Genomic DNA, 24,242 nt, shown 5'->3' with positions numbered 1-24,242 from the left:
ATGTTAACTATAAAAGAGAAGGGTAGTCACACAACATATTTAGTTTGTAAAGCTCGGCACTCTTTTTTCATAAATTAATTATTTGCATTTGTTGTTGTTTTTTTTTCCCATAATTTTTGCAGCATGTTTCATGAATCTCACGGTGATAGTCAACCTTCAATAACAAATGACTACAACCCAAAAATTTTCCAGTCCTGCTTATGTTATTGCAGATATATACAGCATACACTTACATAATTATAAGACAAAAAAAAAACATAAAATTGAGGCTCACAGATAAAGGCAAAATATTGTTTTGGCAGGGCTGTAATCATATTACTGGATAGTATTATTAAGATTACTGAAAGACTGCTTTAAAAATAAGTACTTTTTGATTATATGTGTATAAAAAAACCCTTCACTTTGTGTGAACTCATTGAAATATTTCATTGAAATACATTCTTAACCTGAATTAGTTGAGTTTACTAGAAAATTGCGTGGAAACCCGTTGCCTTAAACCGCTTTAGTTTTTACACAATCTAAAACTAATCAGGTTAAGTTGTATTAACAAATCACAGTAGTAGTTGCTACTCAAAATCATTAGTTCACATAAATGGTTTCTCATTGGTGTATAAAATAACTATTTTGAGTTAAACATACGTAAACATATAACAAATAACATAATAAACATTATTAATCCATAGTTAAAACAAATTTCTTAATATAAGTAATGTCTTCTCTTGTAATTTAATTAACGACTCCATCTTTATTTTGAGATTATAATGCAGTGTTTCAACAAATGTGTATGGAAGGGAAGGAATTAAAGAATACTGTATATAAATGAACAGATTTTAGTTCTACAATTTTGTTTAAAAAGTATTTAATACATTAACTAACCTAAACAAAAAAAATTAAGTGCATGTTAAAAAAGCAACAGTTGAAATGTGTTTGATTTAGTAAAGCCACCCAAATGATGAGTTATTGCCAAAAAATAACTTCAGTTTAGCTAACGTGTTCTTACTGGACCCACTCTTTGGGCGAAACTAATTTCCAGAAAGTTATCAACAAATACTAACTTGAAGCCTACATTCCCACTTTCTTTAAGTCAGTGTTTCTTTCAAAAAAACACCACAGCCAAGTGTACACTGCGTACAGCGGAGAGAAAAAAAAAAGAAGAAGCAGCACTTAAACACTTAGCTATTTTCAATGAATCATCTTTTGACCAGAAAGTTATGTGTTGCTCTCAAAATCCACAGGTTTTGAATTTGAGCACAGGAAGCCATGAGCAGAAGCAGCAGGATGAGTGGAGTCTTCACACTTGACATGGTTGCTAGGTAGAATTTAAAATAGCCGCCTCCCCTCCCTTACAGAAACTTAAGACAAAAAGTTAACTCTGCTTAACATGATCATTGCACCGAAAATTTCAGTTGAATAGTGCAATCAACTAATTTAGTTTAGTAATGAGAATGCTTTTTTACAAAACACGAAAGAATAATTAATGATAACTCAGAAATTTAAGTTAAAACAAAATCTGGGTTAAGAGTGTACTTTTCCATGTTAAATTTGAAATGTGTTTATAACGTGGAACCAAAATCAAATTCTTCCTCATCCAGTTACTGTAAGCGCGATAGTTTTTACCTCACTTCAGAGATAAGCCACACCACTGCGCACAGAGGGGTATCTGGAGTAGTAGCTGTCATAGGTAGAGGGGTATCTGGACAGTGGCTGACGCTGTGGGGGAGGCACCAGTTGTTGGGGCTGTAGAGCCTGAGGAGGATAAGCAAAGTAGTCAGAGTTCCTGGAGTAGATGTATCTCTCTGAACCTTTGCTTTCAGACTGCAGATTGCAACAAATAAATATGCAGCCTCCAGCAAACAAGAAAGCAGAGGACACCCAGCCGATGTAGAGAGCCTCCCCCAGCTCCCGTCTTTGTGCGTTGAGCAGCAGCGGGTTATAGAAGTCCCTGATGATGACATGACCCGTCCAGGATACGGGGATCAGGACGCACAAGCAAGCCATTATGACCAAACTGCCTGCAATGATGAGAACCAGTCGCTTAGCACGGCCGTTGTTTTGGATACACGAGGTGCACTTCAGTCCGACTAAGCTGATCAGCAAGCCAATACCGCCCAGGGCCAGGAGCAGCACATGAGCCCCCCTTGCTGCCTGTAGGTCAGGGGGTCAGGGCCAGGAGAGAGTCGTAAACCTTACAACTGCATCCTGATGTCACTTGCCCGAAAGCAATTCATCCACAAGCCTTCGTACGGGTCTCAAACACAATGATGTTCTCGTCCAATGAAGGCGGTGACCACGCCACATTGGCATCCAGTTCTCGCTTGAGGCACCAATGAATCCAATCAGGGTCAGTAAAAGACCCACAACTCCAAGTCCTGAGTAGGCCATCGGTTTCCCCTTTATCCCCTCAGAAACCAGTATACGCCGAACAATACCGTGCACGTAGGCAGCAGTCAGGTCTTTATGGGGAGCGGATTTTCTCCCAGCGGAGGAGGAGCAGGTTGATTTCACCTGTACTGCCTACTCCCTATGGACCTCTCTGATGGGAGGGGTGGAAGCTGTGGACTTGTTACTAGGAAACAAAATCCCCTGGGGAGCTTTTTTCTTTGTACTACATACCTTTACAAGCTCCTGTTGGCTCCCACTTTGTTTAGTCAGAAGTCTCAATTTACATTCTCAGATAATCTTTATCTGGAAGCCATCAACATAAGAGTAAGATGAAACTTCATTATCCTGAAGGAAATTATTTTGCCAGGTACCAAACAGTAAACAGTGAAACTTTTTTATACAATAGGTACCACAAATTTATGCAAAATGACTGACTGAAGACATTTTCACAAGATGTTTGCCAATATTGCACATAACTGAGTAACTGAATAACTGTGCTATGTATTCATCCTGCGGAGGGGATTATGGAGGAAAGAAAGACCTCCTGTGGCATTCTGTGGTGCATCTCACTGGCCTCAGTCTATGGCTGAAGGTGCTCTGATAGGACATCGGTGTGGCATGCAGGGGGTGAGAGGTGTTGGCCCACATCCTGCGCAGTTTTGTCAACATCCTCCTCTCTGACACCTCCACCACTCTCCTGATGAGCTTGTTGAGTTTGTTCCTGTCGTCTGCCTTCAGCCTGCTGTTCCAGCACACTACAACGTGGAAGATGACACTGGAGACCACTGAGTGATAAAACATCTGCATATTTTTGCAAACGTTGAAAGATCTGAGCCTCCTGAGGAAGTACGAGGTCTATTAGATAATAAACCGACCCTTTTATTTATTTTTTAACTATATGGATTTGAATGACGTGCGATTACACCAATCATGCTTGAACCCTCGTGCGCATGCGTAAGTTTTTTCACGCGTGTCGGTGACGTCATTTCCCTGTGGGCAGGCCTTGAGTGAGATGTGGTCCCGCCCTCTCGGCTGAATTCCTTTGTTTCACACGCTGCTCGAGAAGGCGCGCGTTGCTTTATCAAAATTTTTTCTGGACCTGTGAGGAATATCCGAGTGGACACTATTCGAGAAATTAAGCTGGTTTTCGGTGAAAAGTTTAATGGCTGATGAGAGATTATGGGGTGTTTCTGTCGGTGTAAGGACTTCCCACAGAGCAGGACGTCGTGCAGCGCTTCCAGGCGCCATCGTTGGCCTGTTTCGACCTGAAAACATCCTAATTTAAGGCTTAATTCACCCAGGATGACGTGAGAGAACAGAGAAGATTCAGAAGAGGCCGGCATGAGGACTTTATGCGGACATTCCACTGTTTAAGGACACTTTTTTAAGGAAATTTGTAAAATTCAGGCGGCTTTTGATGGCTTTCAACAAGTGAGTAACTGAGAAATTGTTTAACAGCTTGGGCATGTTCCAACTTGCCCGTTAAGGTTTCTAACGGAGGTGTTTTTCCTGTCGCGACCCCCCGCGGTCGGGTCCAGCCCGACATGCGACTCTGCCCGCATGTTCTTTCATTACAAAATGTCCGTTAACAATGGAATGTCCGAATAAACTCCTCATGCCGACTTCTTCTGAAAGTTCTCTGTTCTCTGACGACTTACTGGATCAACAGAGCCTGAAATGTGGACGTTTTCAACTTGAAACGGTGAGACGCTGCCACCTCGAAGCGCAGATCACCATCAGGCGCCGTGGGCCGTCCTTACGGCGACACTACCAGACCAAAATCTCTCATCAGCCGTTAAAATTTTTACCGAAAACCAGCTGAATTTATGGAATGGTGTCCACTCAGTTGTGCCTTACAGTTTTGAAAAAATTTTGATCAAACAAAGCAGCAGTCTCTGAGCCATTCCTAAACAATGAAAAAATCGACGTGAGGGTGGGCCACTCCTCACTCAAAGACTGCCCACAGGCGAATGACGTAACCGACAGGCGTGAAAAAACTCTCGCATGCCTACGAGGGTTCAAGCATGTCTGATGTAATCACACGTGATTCAAATCCATATGGTTTTTGAAAAAAATAATAAGGTCAGATACTTTTCTAATAGACCTCATACAGTCGGTTCTGACCTTTCTTAAACACAGCATCTGTGTTTACTGTCCAGTCCAGTTTGTTGTCTATGTGGACATCCAGGTACTTGTAGTAGTCTACAATGTCCACCTCAGTTCCATTGATGGTAACTGGGTTTGGACAGGTATTCAGTCTTCTGAAGTCCACCACCAGCTCCTTCATCTTAGATATGTGGAACTGCAGGTACACTCCTGTACTCGTTCTCCTGATCCCTGCCGATGCAGCCCATGGCACAGTCATCTGAAAACTTCTGCAGGTGGCAGGACTGTGACCAGAACCTGAAGTCTGAGGTGTATAGTGTGAACAGGAAGGGAGACAGGACTGCCCACTGTGGTGCCCCTGAGCTGCTTCTGATAGTGTCATATGTAATATCCAAAAGCCTCACATGCTGTGGGTGGCCTGTGAGGTAGTTGGTAATCCAGGCCACTAGTAGAGCCTCCACCTTCATGTCACGTAGCTTATCGCTGAGCAGGTCAGGCCAGATGGTGTTGAACTCACTGGAGAAGTCAAAGAACTCTCACAATACTGCCTGCCTCCTGCAGGTGAGAGTAAGCCCTAAGCAGCATCTTGGCCTCTTGGGCTGGCACGCAAACTGCAGGGGGTCCAGTAATGATTCCACGACTTGCATAGGTACCTCAGGATGGATCTCTCAAGTGACTTAAAAACATGATGTTAGGACCACAGGTCTGTAGTCATTAAGTATGAAAGGGTTCTTCTTCTTGGACACAGGGACTGGACTTGAGGTTTTCCACCAATCCTGAACAACTATCTGGCTCAGGTTCAAGTTGAAGATGTGATGGAAAATCCCACACAGCTGGATAGCACATCCCTTCAGCACTGTGGGGCAGAGGTGGTCAGGACCAGCAGCCTTTCCTGGACACAGGCGACAAAATTCTCTCTTCACCTCCAGAGGAGTGATGGTGATGGGGGGGGCGACCTGGCGAGGGAATGGTGGAGGGAGGGAAGTGAGGGCAGGTTGGTGGGAAGAGGGGATGGTAATAACAGAGGTGTGAGGCAAGTGTACAGTGGAGGGGGAGCACTGAGAGGAACTGGGGGAAGGGTGGGCAGAGACCATGTTGTCAAACCTGTTGAATAACAGGTTTAGCTCATTGGCCTCATGTAGGTCTCCTTCCATCATCTGGTCCACCTTCTTTCCATGAACAATGATGGTTCCCATCCCCTTCCATACCTCCCTCATGTTCTTTTGCTGGACCTTGGCTCTCCAGCTTCCTCCTGTAACTGTCCTTCCCCTCTGTGATGTTCCCCTTCAGTTCAGTCTGCACTCTCTTCATCTCCTCCTTGTCTCCAATCCTGAATGCAGCCTTCTTCTTGTTCAGTGTCATCTTGAAGTCCTTGGTCGCCCGTGATTTGTTGTCGGGGTAAATGCACACAGTCCTGGATGGGATGATATTGTCTGTACAGAAGTTGATATAATCCATAGTGCTTTCAATGTCTGTGCATCACAGACCACATCCCAGTCGATCACCTCAAAACATCCATGATGATGGTCTTCAGCCTCCTGTGACCACCTTCGTATCACTCTGGTGATCACAGGTTGCTGCCGGACTGCAGGGATATAAATTGGCTCTAAATGAACCAGGCTTTGGTCTGCTTTGCCAAGGGGGTGGAGGGCTGTGGCACTGTATGCTTCCTTGACATTAGGATACAGCAGGTTGATTATCTTACTCTCACCTGGAGGAGGCAGGCAGTACTGTGAGAGTTCTTTGACTTCTCTTGTTTTACAGTCCACAAACTGCTTGAAAGTGGGAAGTGCAAGATGGTTAAAATCCCGAGAGATGGCAATGAAAGCACTGGGGTGCAGTGTTTGTAGCCTCACTGTCGCAGAGGTGATGATGTCATCGGCCCGTAATGCATCTGCTGCCAGTGGAATGTAAACAATGAGGACAATAGCCTGTGAAAACTCCCTTGGTAAATAATAAGGATGAAGACTCACTGCCAGCAGGTCAATGCCTGGGTTACACACATGCTCCTTCACCGTAATGTATCTGTGATTGCACTACTTGTTGTTGAGATAGACAGCGACCCCCCCGCCTATATTTTTGCCACTATCAGCACAGCTCCAGCCCGCTCACACCAACTGAAAGCTGGATAATCTCATTACAGTCCGGTTTGATGTTGTGCAGCCATGTCTCACGAAACACACTGTCACTCCTCACAAGTGATGTTAATTCGTCCATTTCGTTTGCCAGCAATTTTACGTTCCCCATCACAATGGAAGGCAGATATGGCCAATATCTCCTCTTCCTTTGAGAAAGTCTCCTCCTGGCTCTACAGCCACGGCATTTACTCCGCAGCTACCCGCAGTAGCGCCATCTTTTTTTACATTCACAGCGAAAATTTATAAAAAAAAAATTAATAAAAGTTTAAACTGCAAGTAAAATCAGTCAGTTGTGGGATTTAACCCAATCTTTACTGCAGTCATATAACGCCCTGAAAATAATGACCATTGGTAGAACTAAGCATAAACACCTGTAAAAAGCCCTCAATGTTTTTTTTTTTTAACTTATTTTAATGTGTAACATCAAATAAAAATGTTAAGGACCCCTTCACACATAGTACAAATGTGGCTGAATTTCGCACAAAGCAGGACTCATATGCAGTACGTGTAAAATCGTAGCTGCCTCCAGTTAAGCTATAAATGTATGACTGACAAAGAATTGATCTTGACATGCATTTGGAGAATTTACTAATGGATAAAAGAGAAAATTAAAATGCAATTTAGGTTTCATGACATTTTACTTTGGTATGTTGCAGTGATAAATGGATAGGCAACGTATTTCCTTATATACTTCCTAAATATATTTACTGATGTATAAGGTTCAAATTCTGCAACATATATCAACACTTCCAGTGGTATGTTTGGCATTTCCTTGCATGGAATATGACTTTGACTGTGTAAAACTGTACTTGAATAATGAAGCCTCAACGTGGTATTTTGTAAATAGACCTATTTACGAAATGGCACAAACAGTATACGAGGTCTGTGAGAAAAGAATCCGACCTTTTTATTTTATGCAAAAAATATATGGATTTGATTCATATGTTTTTACGTCAGCCAAGCTTGAACCTTCATGCGTATGCGTAAGTTTTTCCACGCCTGTCGGTTGTGTCATTCGCCTGTGGGCAGGCTTTGAGTGAGCACTGGTCCACCCCTCTCGTAGTTGTTTCATTGCAAGGAAATGGCGGAATGATTTGGCCTTTTTTTCCATCAGAATTTTTTCAGAAACTGTTAGAGACAGGCAGCTGGAAACCATTCGAAAAATTTATCTGGCTTTCGGTGAAAATTTTACGGGCTTCACAGAGAATAAGGAGTGTTACTACAGCTTTAAGGACTGCCCACAATGGCGCACGGCGCGCCGCGCTCCGAGCCGCCATCGAGAGGCAGAAACCACCACATCAATTCTAAACAGATGGCTGTGTGGAGCCAGGACCGTCGTGAGCAATTTCTCTGGTTATCACAAGAGCTGGACATCAGCCATTTTCCGGCTGATTTCACTTTTAACAAGAGATTTTGTCATGGAAAGCTGCGCAGAGGCTTAGCGCGTCACGACCGATTCGCTGATGGAGCAAGACAAAGCAACACCTCCGTTTCGGAGTGTTAGAGGACAAGTTGGGACAAGCCCAGCTTTCTACAATTTCTCTTATACTCACTCGACTGGTAAGCACTGAAAGCCGAGATAGGCATGTCCCAACTTGTCCTCTGGCACTCCGAAACAGAGGTGTTCCTTTGTCTCGCTCCATCTGCGGCTCCGTCGTGACGCGCGAAGCCTCCGCGCGGCTTTCCATGACAGAATCTCTTGTTAAAAGTGAAATCTGACGGAAAATGGCTGATGTCCAGCTCTTGCTGATGTTCAGCTCACGCATGCGCATGAAGGTTCAAGCTTGGCTGACGTAAAAAATATCAATCAAATCCATATATTTTTTGCATAAAATAAAAAGGTTGGATTCTTTTCTCACAGACCTCGTACCTATCAATGAATATACTTGGTTTTTAACACCATAGAAACCATAATAACTATTCCCTTCCTTACTTGTGAATATGTTCTCAAGTAAAGTTTGAAGAGACTTGGGAAGGAAAGTGGTTTCTTGAGCCAAGGATTCCATTTCTTTGCATTCAGGATAAAGCCTGGGTCACACTGAATAATAAGCCATGAATAATGAGCCACACATGGGTGTGTCAGCAATTATTAGAAGAATGACCCACGTTTTCATCTATCATGTGTCTGCTACTAAGGTGCCTCTATGTGCCTCTCTGTACCCCGCATGTGCCACATAGCAGCCTCTAGTGAGCCACAACTGACCTGTCATTAGAGCCTCAAATGGCTCGCATCAGCCACGTGTGCCATGATAGTGCCATGATAATGCGATGTTGGTGCACGTTTAGGCATGGGTTTGGTCCAAACCTTCAGCCCTCCCACACATGGTCCCTTTAAAGTGTGGGTTTTCAATTCACAGCAACATTTAAAGATGTCACATTTTTTAAATGCAGTCCAAAAATAGACGCTCCAGTACAGTCCCATGGTTGTGCGTTGTGCGCCAGGTTGCTGTCTACCTGTAACCGAACCAAGGGTTCCTGGACAGCCGCCTCTGTGCTCCTTGCTGCCTCCGCGGCTCACTGGCTTTATTTCTTCTGTGGCTTTAAACACAAATCGTGATCCCACTTTTAACTTTGTGTTTGTCCATTTATTTCTGCAAAATCACTCTTTTGTGCGCGCTGCTGTTCTGCATTGCTGGAATCTGTGCTCCTTCTCACTGGCTTCCTTTCCATCCGTGGCTTGCTGTCTTTATTTTTTCCCTGGCTTTAAACACAGTCATTTTCACACCATGATCCCACCTTTAATTTTGTATTCGTCTGTTTATTTCTGCAGATTCGCTTATTTGGGTGTGCACGCTGCTGTTCTATATACACAATGAGGTGGCCGCTTTAATTACATACACCTGCTGCCGCAACTCATGTGGATCACTTTCAAAAAAAATTTCTTTATTTCTTCTGCGGCTTACAAGTCACAGTGATACAACTTTTAACTTTGTGTTATGTCTTCAAAATCAGTCTTTTGCGCACTCTCCTGTGTTGCTGCACAGCTCTGCGCTGCTTTTAGTGGCTTCACTGAGTTATTTCTTCCATGGCTTTAAACACACATCCACTTTCACACAGTCATCCAAATTTTAACTTTGTGTTCGTTCATTATTGACTGAAAAATCACTCTTTTGTGAGCTGGTGTTCTGCCTAAATGCTCGTGTGAAGCGTGCCGAGTCACTGCCTCAGTGCGCACACACAGCGGCGCTCGTGATCCATTAACAAGACATTAAATCAACCATAGACATACCTTTACAGCTAGGAACTGTTTTATAAAGCTATAAAAACATTAAAAATAGTTACCTAATAGTTAGCTGTTCAAAATACATTCCACATGGAGCAGGAAGAGAGGGAAAAAGCGTCCAGATGAAACAGTCCTCTGTGATTCCAGAAGTGATTAGAGGTGTTTTCAGCATCCAAGGTTTGGCAGAAAATGATTAATCTGCTACAAAATAATTATTTTAAATACAGCGTCCAGCGAACAGAGCAGGTGGAATTGTGTGCGCAAGAGGGCAGCTGCTCCAAAAATAGCCTCTCAGGTCCTGCATAGCTGCCAGGCACTGGGATAATGGGCTTTTAGCAGCCTTGTAAGCACCACACACATGCCTCTAAGCCCTTGCTCTCACTGCCTCTGATGCGCTTACCGAGTCTGCAGGCTCAGTAAGCGCCGCAGCGGGCCACTCACACTGCCCCGTCTGCTGTATAGAGCTGCGGCCAACTCCGGCAACAGGTCCAGAGACTACGCTTGCTGTTTTGATGCGGAGCGCTCCAGCAGCCCGCAAGGATAGACCTCTTGCAGAGAAATCTGCAGCGCCGCAGGGTTTCGGTAACCACAGCAGCAGAGCTCCATGGCCACTGAGAGAGGTTTGTATCTTTTTAATGACTTGGATTCTCTGCGGGTCCCGCATCTGTACCCCACAACGGTAACACCGGAAGCAGTGTGAGCGAGGGGTATGTCGTTGTAGCAATTCATACAAAAACTGCCCCACACTGTTGTTTCTAAATTTTGAACATCTTGAAATTAGCAGCACGCTCAGAGAGGAGCCTCGTTAACTGAAGATAATGCCTCTAAGAGCCACTCAGAGCCACTATTCTCCCATGATAGTTGAAGAAACCCTCTCGTAGCAAAAAAAACAAACAAAAAAACAAAAAACATGCAGAGTGGCTCATTATTCATCCTTCATTATTCGGTGGACACAGGCTTAACTGTCCGTCTCTTGAACAATTGACTATATGTCATTCTTGATCAACTTTGCAGCAGTTTCTACTGTTTTCTTCTTCTCATGTTCAGGGCATGCTTGTTTTGGTGAGGCGCAGAAATTATGCAAAATTGTTGAGGCAGTACTCCACATTACAACCACATTTTTTGCCATTGATTTCAGTGATTATTATCTCATTTTCAAAGTGTATATCTGTTCTTTCATGTGAGTAAAGCCATATAACTGTAGCATCTGTGCCAGCCAGATAGCTATTCATTTGGTCATTGACTGTGATCTGCTCCTCATCACTTTGTTGCAGATAGTCTATGATTGGGGTATTTCAACTTGGTCAACCAAGTTTATAATGTCTGGTACTTGCATCATCAGGGGTATATTTTTTAGATATCTACGTACTTACCAGTTCTAAAGTTCACATTACAGCCCTGGTGGTATACAGCATCTGCTATAGGCAAGTCAAAGACAAACTCCAGTCACAACTTCACCTTAAAACTCCAGTCATCCTTTCTGTCCTCACATGCAACTGAGGCTGTAGTTTTGAGGTCATATGTCTTGACATATGTGAGGATAAAATTCTTCTTATTGCCATCACAAATATCTCCTGTTCCACAAAAATGACTATTTCTCCTGTAGTCAAACGGCTTTTCAGCAGACCTCAGTTTGTGTGTCCTCTCCACAGAAGCTTCATTTCCTCTTTTGCGAGCCACAATGCTGGACTGCCTATGATGTTCTTTGCGGCATTCAATGTGCACATTTTGCCCAGGCACTGTTATCGTCACTGTGCCTTTTGCCTCACTGGCTTCATGAATAAAGGATATGAATGGTTTCATATCCTTTTGTTGTAAGGTTTGCACTGGCTTGACTTTCTAACACAGATTTATTGCAGATTGTGCACTGGAAGTCAAACTATCTTTTTTCAATCTGAAACAAAAAAGACCATTACACCTCTACCACACATCCAAAACAGTAGTTTTTGAATTAGTTAACCCAAAGAGGATTGCAATATCATAATGATTTAGCAGCCATTTCAAAATGTGTTAATTGAAGCCCTTGCTTAGATATTGCACTGTTACTTGGCCCCAAAAAATGTCACTTTACACACCGCAGTTGTCCCTCAAGATGCCCTTATTGCACAGATATGGATAAAGTGATCATTTAGGCAGACATTTAAAGAATATTATGTTAACTGGGGCCCCAATTTAGAGGTTTGAAAGTGGTTGTATTGTGTATTTTAGCCCTCAAAATGTCTTTTTAGACCACAAAATTGTCCCTCTAGGTGCCCGTATTGCAGAATTATGGATATTTTGATACTTCATGTGACCATTTTGAAATATGATGAATTAGGGCCTTGTCTTAGACATTTTAAGAATGGTTCCATTGTATTCCGTGGCCCCAAAAATTCCATTTTAGATCCCAACATTGTCATTCTAAGTGTACTGGGGCAAAGTTACAACATTTTGTATTTCAGGTTATGTGTTACACATATACATGTGTGTGTATGTATTTTCCAACTCACTCCCATTGGTGAAACTTCTCCTCATTTTCTGCCTGAAGTTTATTAGGAGACGAGTTTGCTCAGGGCTCCCTGTTTGTTTACAGAATACACACATTACAGACCTTGAAATCCAACAGCAGGGGTCGCTATAATCTAAAGATTTATGAACATACAAATTAACGTGCTTATCCTTTTTCACGATTTTCTCCATTTATGAGATATAAAAGTGTATTATCGTAGCTTTCATGTGTATGTCCATTATAACGCCTCAGCGCACAAGCGAAGTTATGATATTCTTCAGAACGACAATATACGCAACATGCATCCAGCAGCATGCACTTTGCTGTCATAGACAACTGCCTGTAAAGATTTTTGGCAAGTTATAACTTTCTAAACAGCGTAATTTGTAATGAAACCCACTTACATTTGTGCAGCTCTGGGCGCCACGTTTGTTTCTTTGGAGACAGTGGTAAGCTCCTCCCACCCCTCCAAATGGAGTGTGCATCCAGATTCACTCTGTTTGAAGGGGTTTGTAGCCCTCCGCCTACCCCTCCGCCTTGCTCCAAAAAGAACTGAGATAACCCTCTGTCTCTCATGCCCGCGCAAAACGGAGGGGAAGGGCCAAGGGGTAGAATTGAGATTCAGCTTAAATGTACATCAGTAAATGTACATAAACTTTTTCAGATGGCCAATTATACAGTTAGCCACTTACCTTAGCCTCCTAGCCATTCGGCAATGCTGCTCTCTGCCACAAACTGTCTATATTCTGGATAAAGCCTGTGTGACATCACCTGTAGGTTTTCTATAGAGAGCTGGAACAGCTGATATGAAGCCCATGTCTGTGCCGTGGTATGGGTCGTCACCATGTTGGCATCAGTGACTGCGCTGATTCACAATGAACTTAATGCATGAATGCCTCTCTTCGAGTCTGAAACAGCTAACAAGCTAACCTCGGTTTGGGTGTTTATTGTGTTTATTAAATCACATTTTTGGGGACTGTATGGCAGTTCTCATAACGATTTGCACAGGGTTTCCCCTAATGATTTGCTTTGGCGTGGACATGAACAGTTATGGGACGCTTATTTTCTCACTAATTGTGCATTAAGTGAACCTAACAGATGAAGCAACTGACAGCTTGTAAAACAGCTAACGCTGTTAGCATACAGCATTAAAGCTGACGAAAGTTTCACTCTGTGTGAATATTGCAGGAGAGACATCTTAGATGATCTGTTAGGACGGTTCACTACACAACAAGCCATACTGTTCCAGGTATTTGGAAGAAAATACTCCAACCAAACACAACAGTGAGTAGCCATGTGTTGTGGTCAGATGGTACAACAGGGGGAGACACTGCGCTCAGCCGCTGTCACTGAAAGCAGCTATACCAACAATTATACAGAACTTGATGGCTTAAAAGGTCTTAAACTAAGAATTATTTCCCGTACAGTTGTCATGGAGGAGGAAACTATCTATAGAGACCAAAACTGTTATTTGTATCAGGCTGTAAACATGTTTATTTCTGCTCTAAAGTTGGACATTTTAACATGGAGTCCTATGGGAACATGCTCTGGAGGCAGCCTCAAGAGGCCACTCAAGGAACAGCAGTATTTTTGACTTCTAGGAAAGCTTCATCCGATGCCATTGAAGTTTACTGCTTTCTCTCTATTGAGTCATAAAAGTAAATTATCAATGAGAGGCCCATTCTTCTGCTTACCAGTGAAACAAGCCCCTCATTGACAAATCGGCAATTAACTTGTAATGACTTAATGCACCGTTGCCTCTCCAAAACACAATGAGACTGTAGTGGAATGGATGAAATCCATTTTATACCAGAAGCAGGCAAATTATGAGAAAAGCACCAAAATTATCATGTGTTCCCAAGGTTGTATTTAACAATTCTGATCATTCAGCCACATGAAATTCCATCAAAAAACACATCATGGGAGCTGGTTTTCAAAATCAGAATAGCTTTTATTTGCCAAATATCCACAGAAAACAAGGTGACTTCAGTTTCAGCTGCACTCTTTTTGTACAGCATGTATAAATATACACGAAACACTGAATAATTCACAGTAATACAATGTGCAAATTAAATGTGCACAAATTAAATGTGCAAGAAAAAATAAAAGTGGAATAACCGAAAAAAATGTGTGAAACAGACAATCAGATTGAAGTTGAGCTGTACATGAGGTATATGAATTAGTGAGGGTTTTTTTTTTTTTTTTTTGGCAGGTTAAATTGTTCATCAGTGTGATGGCCTGTGTAAAGAAACTGTTGGCCTTTCAAGAAAAAATAGGATATACATAAAGTAGTAACATGCTTGTACAAGTTTAATATTCTATCCTGTGTTTCTTTCCTGTTATCCACAGTGAATGCTTGTCAGGTTTTACTCCAATTTGTTTATTTTGTAGTGTAGATTTGTCATATTTTAGTAGTTTTTGTGTGCTTTGATATTTATTTTTTAATCATGCATGGGGTGTAGTAGTAGTACTTTGGTTTCAACAGCAAGTGACATTGTTCTAATGGATTTCTGGCACTGGTCCTCATCACACTCCCAACTCACACCGATGTGTACCACACCCCGGCAAACCCTGTTGGCTCAGAGGCCAAACTAGGTGAGGATAGCACACATTCTGTGTGTGTGTGTGTGTGTGTGTGTGTGTGTGTGTGTGTGTGTGTGTGTGTGTGTGTGTGTGTGTGTGTGTGTGTGTGTGTGTGTGTGTGTGTGTGTGTGTGTGTGTGTGTGTGTGTGTGTGTGTGTGTGTGTGCGCGCTGAAATGGATCCTATTTTTGGAAACTTCATCTGCATCAAAACTAAGCAATGAAATGACACGTTCCTGACCTGATAAATACTGATCACAAAGAGTGATTGCTGATTGATTTGCAAAGTATGCCATCAAGAAAAAAGACAGCCATCTTGGAATTTTGAGTGGTTAATCCATCACAATTGTGAAGTATGCCATAAACATCAATTATTGTAAATTTAGCAAATTTATCAAGATTTTAATGATTTTTCTGTTATCCGCTGCACATTTAGTGTGGTCAACATTTCACCACAATACAGTGAAAGTTTGTTTGATGCATTTATACAAACAGAGTCTGTCATCGGCAGGATGCACTTGATCTTTTGCCCTTTAACTCCTCCTTTGCTCTGGAAGATCTGAATCAGCTTGTCTGAGAAGTGGTGCATCTGTGACAGGAGCTTTGATTGCAGCAGCTTGGTGGTGATCTGCAAGAAATCTGCATTCACCTGAAACATTTTCAACAATGTACAGGCATGTTACTCTTTCTATTGCCAGTTCTATGCAAGAACACACAAGACACTGGAATGGAGACGTTTCTAATGGCTTTGGAGTTGTGTGTTTAGCATGACTTTTGTATGTGTGACGTAATAGCTATTTCATGTATTAAACGTACAAGGGCAACTGTATGGACATGGAATGTGATAACTGCCCCTAAAATACCCATGTGTCTGCCTGAAATGCTGCAGCAACAAATACCTGCTAGCTAGTTCTAGACTGCATTCTTTCCATTTCCACATTTAACATCCTGAAAATGAGAGTAAAGACAATTAGCACAATTAAACTTGAACATGTGACAATGGCACAGATCATGTCCCAGCCTTAAGTAGGTAGTCTATTACTTAAATCACTCAGAGGTTGCTTCCAGTACCTTGGTACCAGTTATGAAACTGCAAAAAATGAGAAATATATTCAGTGCAAGTGATGGGATACAGATCATTTTTTATTTAAAACTATCTTAATTACAAGTTTTGTAACGAGAAATGTTTTTTAACTTCAAAATGTACAGTAATCAAGTTAATCTTGAGGTAAAAAAAAACTGTAAGCATTTTTTTTCCAGAAAACTGCTGTGTATAAATTAGCATTTCTGATGTTCCTCTGACACACATTTCTGCACTCTCTCGTCTTCCATGTTTGGCCTGATGCCTCATTTCTACTGGATGAGCAAAGCTACATCACAGTGTGCAGCGGTTGAACTTTGACCACGGTGGCTGCATCAAGGCCTGATAACAAGTGGTGGTGCACACTGTCGCACTAGCTTGTTTTTTTGTTGCATTGTGCTATTTGTGTGACACTTGTCATTGAAAATGGGTTGTAGAGCGATGCACGACACGTTTAATGCCCTGAATGCATTTGGTGTGAAAGGCAACACACGTTGCGGCTGCAGGCAGTAATGGTCTGAGATTCAGTGGGAGCGGGGAGGTTAGGAGCGGCTGCAGGATGAAGAAAATAGTCCCGTGCAGGCTCTATGTTACACTTGTGGCCTGAAAAACAAAGTGCTCCCCTCAGAGCAATGCAAGCCCCCCACCCCACAAATCTGTCTGGCACCAGGACAGGCCACAGACACTTAGTCAAACCTCATTCTCCCTCATGTGTCATAGCTAGCTAGCCCACAATGTCCGACTTCACTGACAGTGAAATTCATCTCACTTCATGGGCTTTTCACAGCAAGTGTTTTAAAATATAACAATATCGAATACTCACCAAGGAGTGGAGTTACAGTAGCTTTCCGTGTCTCTGTAAAGTAGAACCCTGCAGCAGAAGTTGTCGGTGAAGAACAGGGGCTGTGACCGTGTGTCACCTTGCACATGTACAATGGGCGGTCCCAATTCAAATAAAACACATTTGTTTTAAGTTCATCACTGTCAAGGTGAAACTATTACGTTACCACAATTAAATGTATATAATATATATATATTTACCTCCAAATCCTCACCATGCTACCAAACACTACATGACAAAAGATCAACCCAAAACCATATAAAAATAGAGCCCAGGTTGAAAAAATCCCAGCGTTCCCCTGAAAGTATTTGGTTGTTGGATGTTGGAGCTGCAGGGTAGAGAGTGAAGTCACCGCACTGCGAACTCATCCCAGGTGAATTCAGCCCAGTCCAGGTAAAGTCACCCAACTTTATTCGATGAAGTCACTCCACTCCAGCTATCATGCTCTTTTTTTTAAATAATTAAATTTGAGTAAGAACAGTGTATTATGCCACTGCTGTGTATAAATAATTATTACATGAACATATCAGAATTGAAATACTGTGTTACTAGAGTGGGGTGACTTAACCTGGGGCGACTTCACTGTGGGGCGACTTCACTATGAACCGAGCTGGAAAACAGGCTGAGCTGAAATCAAATCTCTTGTCAGTTGCATTGAAGGTGGAGCTGTGTGGGAATTCTCGCTTTACCAGATTCAATACATTTCCACACTGAAAACAATGGAGACAAAAGAACAGTGCCATTTGTGTAGCAAGTGAAATATATATATAAACATTGAAAAATACTAACTTATAAGAAAAAGTAAAAGATTTATTCTAATTCAAGTTCACTGATTTTGATTAGACAGTTTAAAAAAATACAGCAAATCTCTTTTCTAAAAGTTATTCTTTTATTGTAGCACACAATTGACAAACTACATACATCACAAATTCAGAAACTCAAATAATTTAGAGCATATGAAGGACGAGTGTATAATTTCTTCTCCAAGAGCATTTCAACAGAAGCAGAGCTGCCAACCGTCCCACAATGGGCAGCATTTACCCCCATGTCCCGCGTGCCGCATGTGTGTGTGTGGGCCGGCCATTAGTCCCATAGACCCCCCTAGTTACGCTTCGCACCATTGGCGCTCGCAGTCAGGTGTGGGTGTCTAACATTGGTACATTCAAATATTGGCAGGTATGCAGAAGCTGTATATCTACAAATTATTAGACTATCAGAAGCAGTTTGAATGTTTTTTCAAAATTTATCAAGATTTGACACATACGAGGTCTGTTAGAAAACTATACGACCTTTTTATTTTTTTCAAAAACTATATGGATTTGAATCATGTGCGCTTGCATCAGACAAGCTTGAACCTTCATGCTCATGCGTGAGTTTTTTCACGCCTGTCGGTTGCGTCATTCGCCTGTGGGCAGGCTTTGAGTGAGCACTGGTCCACCCCCCTCGTCGGATTTTTATTGTTTAGGAATGGTGGAGCGACTGCCGCTTTGTTCCATGAAAATGTTTTCAGAAACTCTGCCAGACATCCAGATGGAAACCATTTGGAAGATTCAGATGGCTTTCGGTGAAGATTCTATCGGTATCACACGGATTAAGGACCATTAAAACTGGATTAAAAATGGCCCACGGTGGCGGAGGGCGCACCGCGCCCCGAGTGGCCATCGACAGGCTGGAACGAGCTGATCACTTCCAAATTTAAGGCTCTGTTGATGCAGGATGTCGTGTGACTAGCAGAGAAGTTTCAGAAGAGGTCGGGATCAGCACTTTAGGTGCTGTTTGGAGGTGTTGTTTGTCCAGCGCCATGAGCGGCTGCGTCCCGATGTGCGAATCCGTCCGCACGTCTTTCATTACAAAATCTCCTTTAACAGTGGAATGTGTCGATAAAGTGCTGATCCCGACCTCTTCTGAAACTTCTCTGCTAGTCACACGACGTCCTGCATCAACAGAGCCTTAAATTTGGAAGTGATCTGCTCGTTCCAGCCTGTCGATAGCCGCTCTGGGCGCAGTGCGCACTCCACCGCCGTGGGCCGTTCTTAATCCAGTTTTAATGTTCCTTAATCCGTGTGATAGAGATAGAATCTTCACTGAAAGCCATCTGAATCTTCCAAACGGTTTCCATCTGGATGTCTGGCAGAGTTTCTGAAAAAATTTTCATGGAACAAAGCGGCAGTCGCTCCGCCATTCCTAAACAATAAAAATCCGACGAGGGGGGTGGACCAGTGCTCACTCAAAGCCTGCCCACAGGCGAATGACGCAACCAACAGGCGTGAAAAAACTCACGCATGCGCACGAAGGGTCAAGCTTGTCTGATGCAAGCGCATATGATTCAAATACATATAGTTTTTGAAAAAAATAAAAAGGTCGGATAGTTTTCTCACAGACCTCGTATATTATTTTAAACAAAATTTTTCTCTGAGAAACTAATAAAACATTTGGCTTTTTCAAGTGAGAAGCTTTACTCATACAAGTTCATTAATTTTCCTCAGTCTGAGGCACAAGACTGTCAGAAATGATCTGTTCCACTTCCCTCACTGGTAGTGACTTGGTGTGTATACCACAGATCCTGGAGGGGGTACAGAGTAGGGAGGTTGGTAGCTGTACCCTGGTTGGTACATGTACGGTTGGTAAGTGTAGGGTTGGTAGACATTTTCGCCTGCGGTGTATACAATCCTCTCTTCTGGATCTTGGGTGCGGGGAGCGTGGCGACACAGCAGGATCACTCCGGCTGCAAGCAGCAAGGCTGAGGTCATCCAGCCTATGTAAAGAGCCGCCCCGAGCTCTCTGCGTTGAGCATCTATGAGTAGTGGGTTGTAGAAGTCTCTGATGATAACATGGCCGGTCCAGGACACAGGAATGATAGTGGTGACACAGCCCATAAGGAACAGACAACCTCCAGACACCAGAACAATATGCTTGGTTCTGGCCCGGTAGTCCACCACTGTGGTACACTTCATTCCCACTGCGGAAACGATGAGGGCAAAGGTGGTCAAGGCCACAGAGGCACACATCAAACCTCTAGCAGCTTGAAGGTCTGGAGGCAGGAACAGCAGAGAGTCGTAGACTTTACACTGCATCCTGATGTTGGCCTGTCGGAAGCAGTTCATCCACAAGCCCTCCCAGCGGACCTCCATGACGATGATATTCGCGTCAATGAAGGCTGTTTCCTTCCACATCGGCAGGCCTGTCACGGCTGCCACACCGATAAGTCCGATGAAGCCGATGATGAGAGCCACAACCTCACAACAGATGGCATTCCGACGTTTCTGCTTCTCAAGCTTCTTTTTTTCCTCTTCCACAGAGTCTGGATATTCTCCATCGGATGGAGGCTGTTTCTCATCATAGTAAGTCCCTGTGTATGATAGATGCGGCTTGGTGTAGCCGCTGTAAGCAGTGTATGACGCCATCGTGCCTTGGCTTCTCTTTCACAGTTCAAGAAATAAAGCTGGACAGAAAAACAAGTCAGTCCTTATAGACCCACAAAAATATGCTAATAACGCAAAGTCGCCGTACTGGTTGAACCGCTTTCAGGCGGTGAGGTAAATACCGACACACTAAGCAGTGTCACTTCTGTGCAAATACAACCACTGCTCTCAGAATATTGTTTCATCTGGTTGATATAATTTATCAAATGTTAATCAAAGTTTATCTCAGTACATTTTGTGTCAAAAGCAGAAGCTGCAGTTTCACAACTACTATAAAGAAATTATCTCATAAGCTAAAATTAAGTAAAGTGAAACAGTGCCTTTAAACAGCAAGCTTACAACCTTATAGAGGTTTTAATTATGTGACCTCAACTTAAAAACAAATTAAAGGCCTTAAATACAGTAATTGAAAGCAACATGACCCAAATAAATATAACTCAGAAGACAAAAAGAAAAATCACTGCTGTACATTGTACGAGGGCTGTCCGTAAAGTATAGGTCCTTTTTATTTTTTTCAAAAACTATATGGATTTCATTCATATGTTTTTATGTCAGACATGCTTGAACCCTCGTGCGCATGCGTGAGTTTTTCCACGCCTGTCGGTGACGTCATTCGCCTGTGAGCACTCCTTGTGGGAGGAGTCGTCCAGCCCCTCGTCGGAATTCCTTTGTCTGAGAAGTTGCTGAGAGACTGGCGCTTTGTTTGATCAAAATTTTTTCTAAACCTGTGAGACACATCGAAGTGGACATGGTTCGAAGAATTAAGCTGGTCTTCAGTGAAAATTTTAACAGCTGATGAGAGATTTTGAGGTGATTCTGTCGCTTTAAGGACTTTTCACGGTGCGAGACGTCGCGCAGCGCTCTCAGGCGGCGTCATCAGCCTGTTTCAAGCTTAAAACCTCCACATTTCAGGCTTTATTGATCCAGGACGTCGTGAGAGAACAGAGAAGTTTCAGAAGAAGTCGGTTTCAGCATTTTATCCGGATATTCCACTGTTAAAGGAGATTTTTTTAATGAAAGACGTGCAGGCGGATTGCAGCGTCGGCTCGCAGCCGCCGCGACGCTCCGCCACAGGAAAAACACCTCTGTTGGAAGCCTTGAGGACATGTTGGAACATCTCCAGCTGATAAACAATGTCTCATATACTCACTCCACTGAAAGCCATCAAAAGCCGCCTGGATTTTACAAATGGTTATCAACACGGAGGTGTTTTTCCTGTGCCGCCGCGCCGCATCGGCTGCGTCCCGACGCGCGGACCCGTCCGCACGTCTTTCATTAAAAAAATCTCCTTTAACAGTGGAATATCCGGATAAAATGCTGAAACCGACTTCTTCTGAAACTTCTCTGTTCTCTCACGACGTCCTGGATCAATAGAGCCTGAAATGTGGAGGTTTTAAGCTTGAAACAGGCTGATGACGGCGGCTGAGAGCGCTGAGCGACGTCTCGCACCGTGAAAAGTCCTTAAAGCGACAGAATCACCTCAAAATCTCTCATCAGCTGTTAAAATTTTCACTGAAAACCAGCTTAATTTTTCGAACCATGTCCACTTCGATGTGTCTCACAGGTTTAGAAAAAATTTGATCAAACAAAGCGCCAGTCTCTCAGCAACTTCTCAGACAAAGGAATTCCGACGAGGGGCTGGACGACTCCTCCCACAAGGAGTGCTCACAGGCGAATGACGTCACCGACAGGCGTGGAAAAACTCACGCATGCGCACGAGGGTTCAAGCATGTCTGACGTAAAAACATATGAATGAAATCCATATAGTTTTTGAAAAAAATAAAAAGGACCTATACTTTACGGACAGCCCTCGCACATAGGCCTTTATGTTTCAGCTTCAGCAATGGGTTCACATGCACGACAAGAAAATGTAGACGACTAAAACCGTTTTTACTCTGTTAGCAAAGCATTAGCATAAAAAAATTATGGCCTAGCAGCTTATGTCAACCAAAGAAAATTCAGTATACTGTAGGCAAAACTGTTGTTGTCATTCTTCGGTTTCATGTGTTGAAATTTGTCTGTTTCATGATGTTTGATTTTAACATCCAGCTCCTTGATCTGCTCCATTTTACTGCGGGGTCCTGAAAAGTGTCTCATCCAGCTGCCCCCCTTCCCCAAGCTGAAGGAGACCCATATTTTCTGAAGTCTGTCCTCAATATGAAATGGAAAGGTAACAGCACCTAAACTCAACAGTTTGTCTACACACCATTGGCTGTGTTAGTTACTTTGATTTTTCAGGGTTTTTTTTTTACTTCTATGACACATGATGTATCAAATTAATCATGAAAATCCCTTGAATAGAAATCTAATGTAGTCGGGCCCATAATTACCATGAAAATAGTTTTCACCACTTGAAGTGATGTATTTCATTGTGATACTTAAATTCATCCAGCCAATGACCATTCTGTTTCAGCTCTGCTTCATCACTGCTTGTGGCTAATGTCATATATTTGCATCCAAGAATGAACATGTAGTGATTCAGATACAGTTTAATACCAAATACATGGCCAAAAATAATATGAACCCCCCATATATGCTCTCCTAATAAACAATTATTATACGGCCACCACGCTACACACACTCTGATTGGCTGATTGCTGGTTTGATATTTTAAGCTAAAAACAGAATTTGAAAAACCAAGTCAGACATGAACATACTCCATAAATATCTAAAGAGCATCAGAAAAACCACACAGATTGAAAGCAGCTAACGACCGGACCATCTGTTAGCAAGTTCTTCATGGAAGTGAAGCGAACCGGTCTGACTATGAGCCCAGCACCATCAGTAACTTTCATATTTAACAAATTGTCGCTTCACTTTGGTAAAACAAAGTGTATCATATTTGGTCATAAGCCCAGGAACTCATGTAGAAATTTACAAGTACACAATGTTGAAATTGAACTCATTAATGTAACAAAATTTCTTGGGGTCTTCAATGATGATAATTTAAGTTGGAAAACATATAAATTATGTTAAATCTAAAATGTCAAAGATCATTGCCATTTTGTATACAGCACAAGACCTCCTCTCCCAGCACTCAGATACTTTATATCATTCATTACTTGTTCTGTATATGACGTACTGTGTTGAAGTTTGGGGAACCACTGACAAAACCCTTTTTTTTTTTGGTGCACTGCTGCTTGCAAGTTTGTGGTTCTTTTTGAAATTCTAATTCATGGATCAATGTATACTTTGTATTAGTTATGATGGGTATATGTATAATTTTATATACATATGTATAATTTTTATTTTTGGTTAAAGGGGAAGGTGTTTACAAGCTTTTGCTTCTGCCTACACCCTTTCAGGCGCATGGGTGCATTGTTGGACTGTTTTCTTTGTAATTTTTTTTTGTTGTTGTTGTGGACCTGTGTGTGCCGAATAAATTCATTCATTCATATATATATATATATATACATATATATATATATATATATATATATATATATATATATATATATATATATATATATATATATATATATATATATATATATTAGCCATATAATAAACAAATTATTAACCTTGCTTGCTCGGTCTGTCCAGGAAAATATCAGACCGAGGTGTTGATAGTACGCGTACAGACCTTGTGCTCCATTAATAATCCTTTAATACAAAGTTTCTGGTCATAGGGGGAGGTCATCATAATGCTGACCTCATGATGTCATTATTCACCCTACTGAGGTTTCAAATCTCGCAAAATCTCAGAGAGGTGACTTTCACAGAGAGATGTCAAGAACATGGAGAACTGCACTGAGACACTAAGATAACTCTACAATTTAACCGCTGTACACGGACAATGGCATTAACATGTCAAAATAAAACTCTTTGTATATTGTGCCTCTGGGGAATATATTCTCTGGGTTTTTAGATGTTGTTATTGTGTTTGTTTTATGGGAACATGCGAGAAGCTCAAGTTGTTTCTCTATTTTCAATGGGAGTTGCTGTGAGGTGCGATCACTTCCTGTTCATGTCATTAAGGT

General features: G+C 42.3%; 1 protein-coding gene, 1 long non-coding RNA gene and 1 pseudogene across 2 annotated transcripts; all 3 read right to left on the bottom strand.

Annotated features, from left to right (window-relative positions):
- Nucleotides 1-1,530: 1,530 nt before the first annotated feature.
- Nucleotides 1,531-2,496, bottom strand: LOC117509253 (annotated as a pseudogene).
- A 12,023-nt stretch (nt 2,497-14,519) lies between these two features.
- Nucleotides 14,520-15,936, bottom strand: LOC117509252. The gene is made up of 2 exons (XR_004560334.1): nt 15,818-15,936; nt 14,520-15,567 (listed from the first exon to the last, which is right to left on the bottom strand). It is a non-coding gene; the product is annotated as an uncharacterized LOC117509252 (long non-coding RNA).
- A 3,187-nt stretch (nt 15,937-19,123) lies between these two features.
- LOC117508626 (claudin-8-like) lies at nt 19,124-20,293 on the bottom strand. The gene has a single exon (XM_034168425.1). The coding sequence runs from the start codon at nt 20,242-20,244 to the stop codon at nt 19,369-19,371; it is 876 nt and encodes a 291-aa protein (XP_034024316.1). The 5' UTR covers nt 20,245-20,293; the 3' UTR covers nt 19,124-19,368.
- Nucleotides 20,294-24,242: the final 3,949 nt, after the last annotated feature.

Source organism: Thalassophryne amazonica, chromosome 4 (genome assembly GCF_902500255.1).
Source record: "Thalassophryne amazonica chromosome 4, fThaAma1.1, whole genome shotgun sequence".
In the NCBI taxonomy this organism is placed as follows: Eukaryota; Metazoa; Chordata; class Actinopteri; order Batrachoidiformes; family Batrachoididae; genus Thalassophryne; species Thalassophryne amazonica.
Note: the sequence above shows the minus strand (reverse complement) of the source record. Positions and strands in the feature narration are given on the sequence as shown.

Bases quoted from the DNA above. Each gene is read 5' to 3' on its own strand.
- LOC117508626 (XM_034168425.1), bottom strand. From the start codon at position 20,244: ATGGCGTCATACACTGCTTACAGCGGCTACACCAAGCCGCATCTATCA.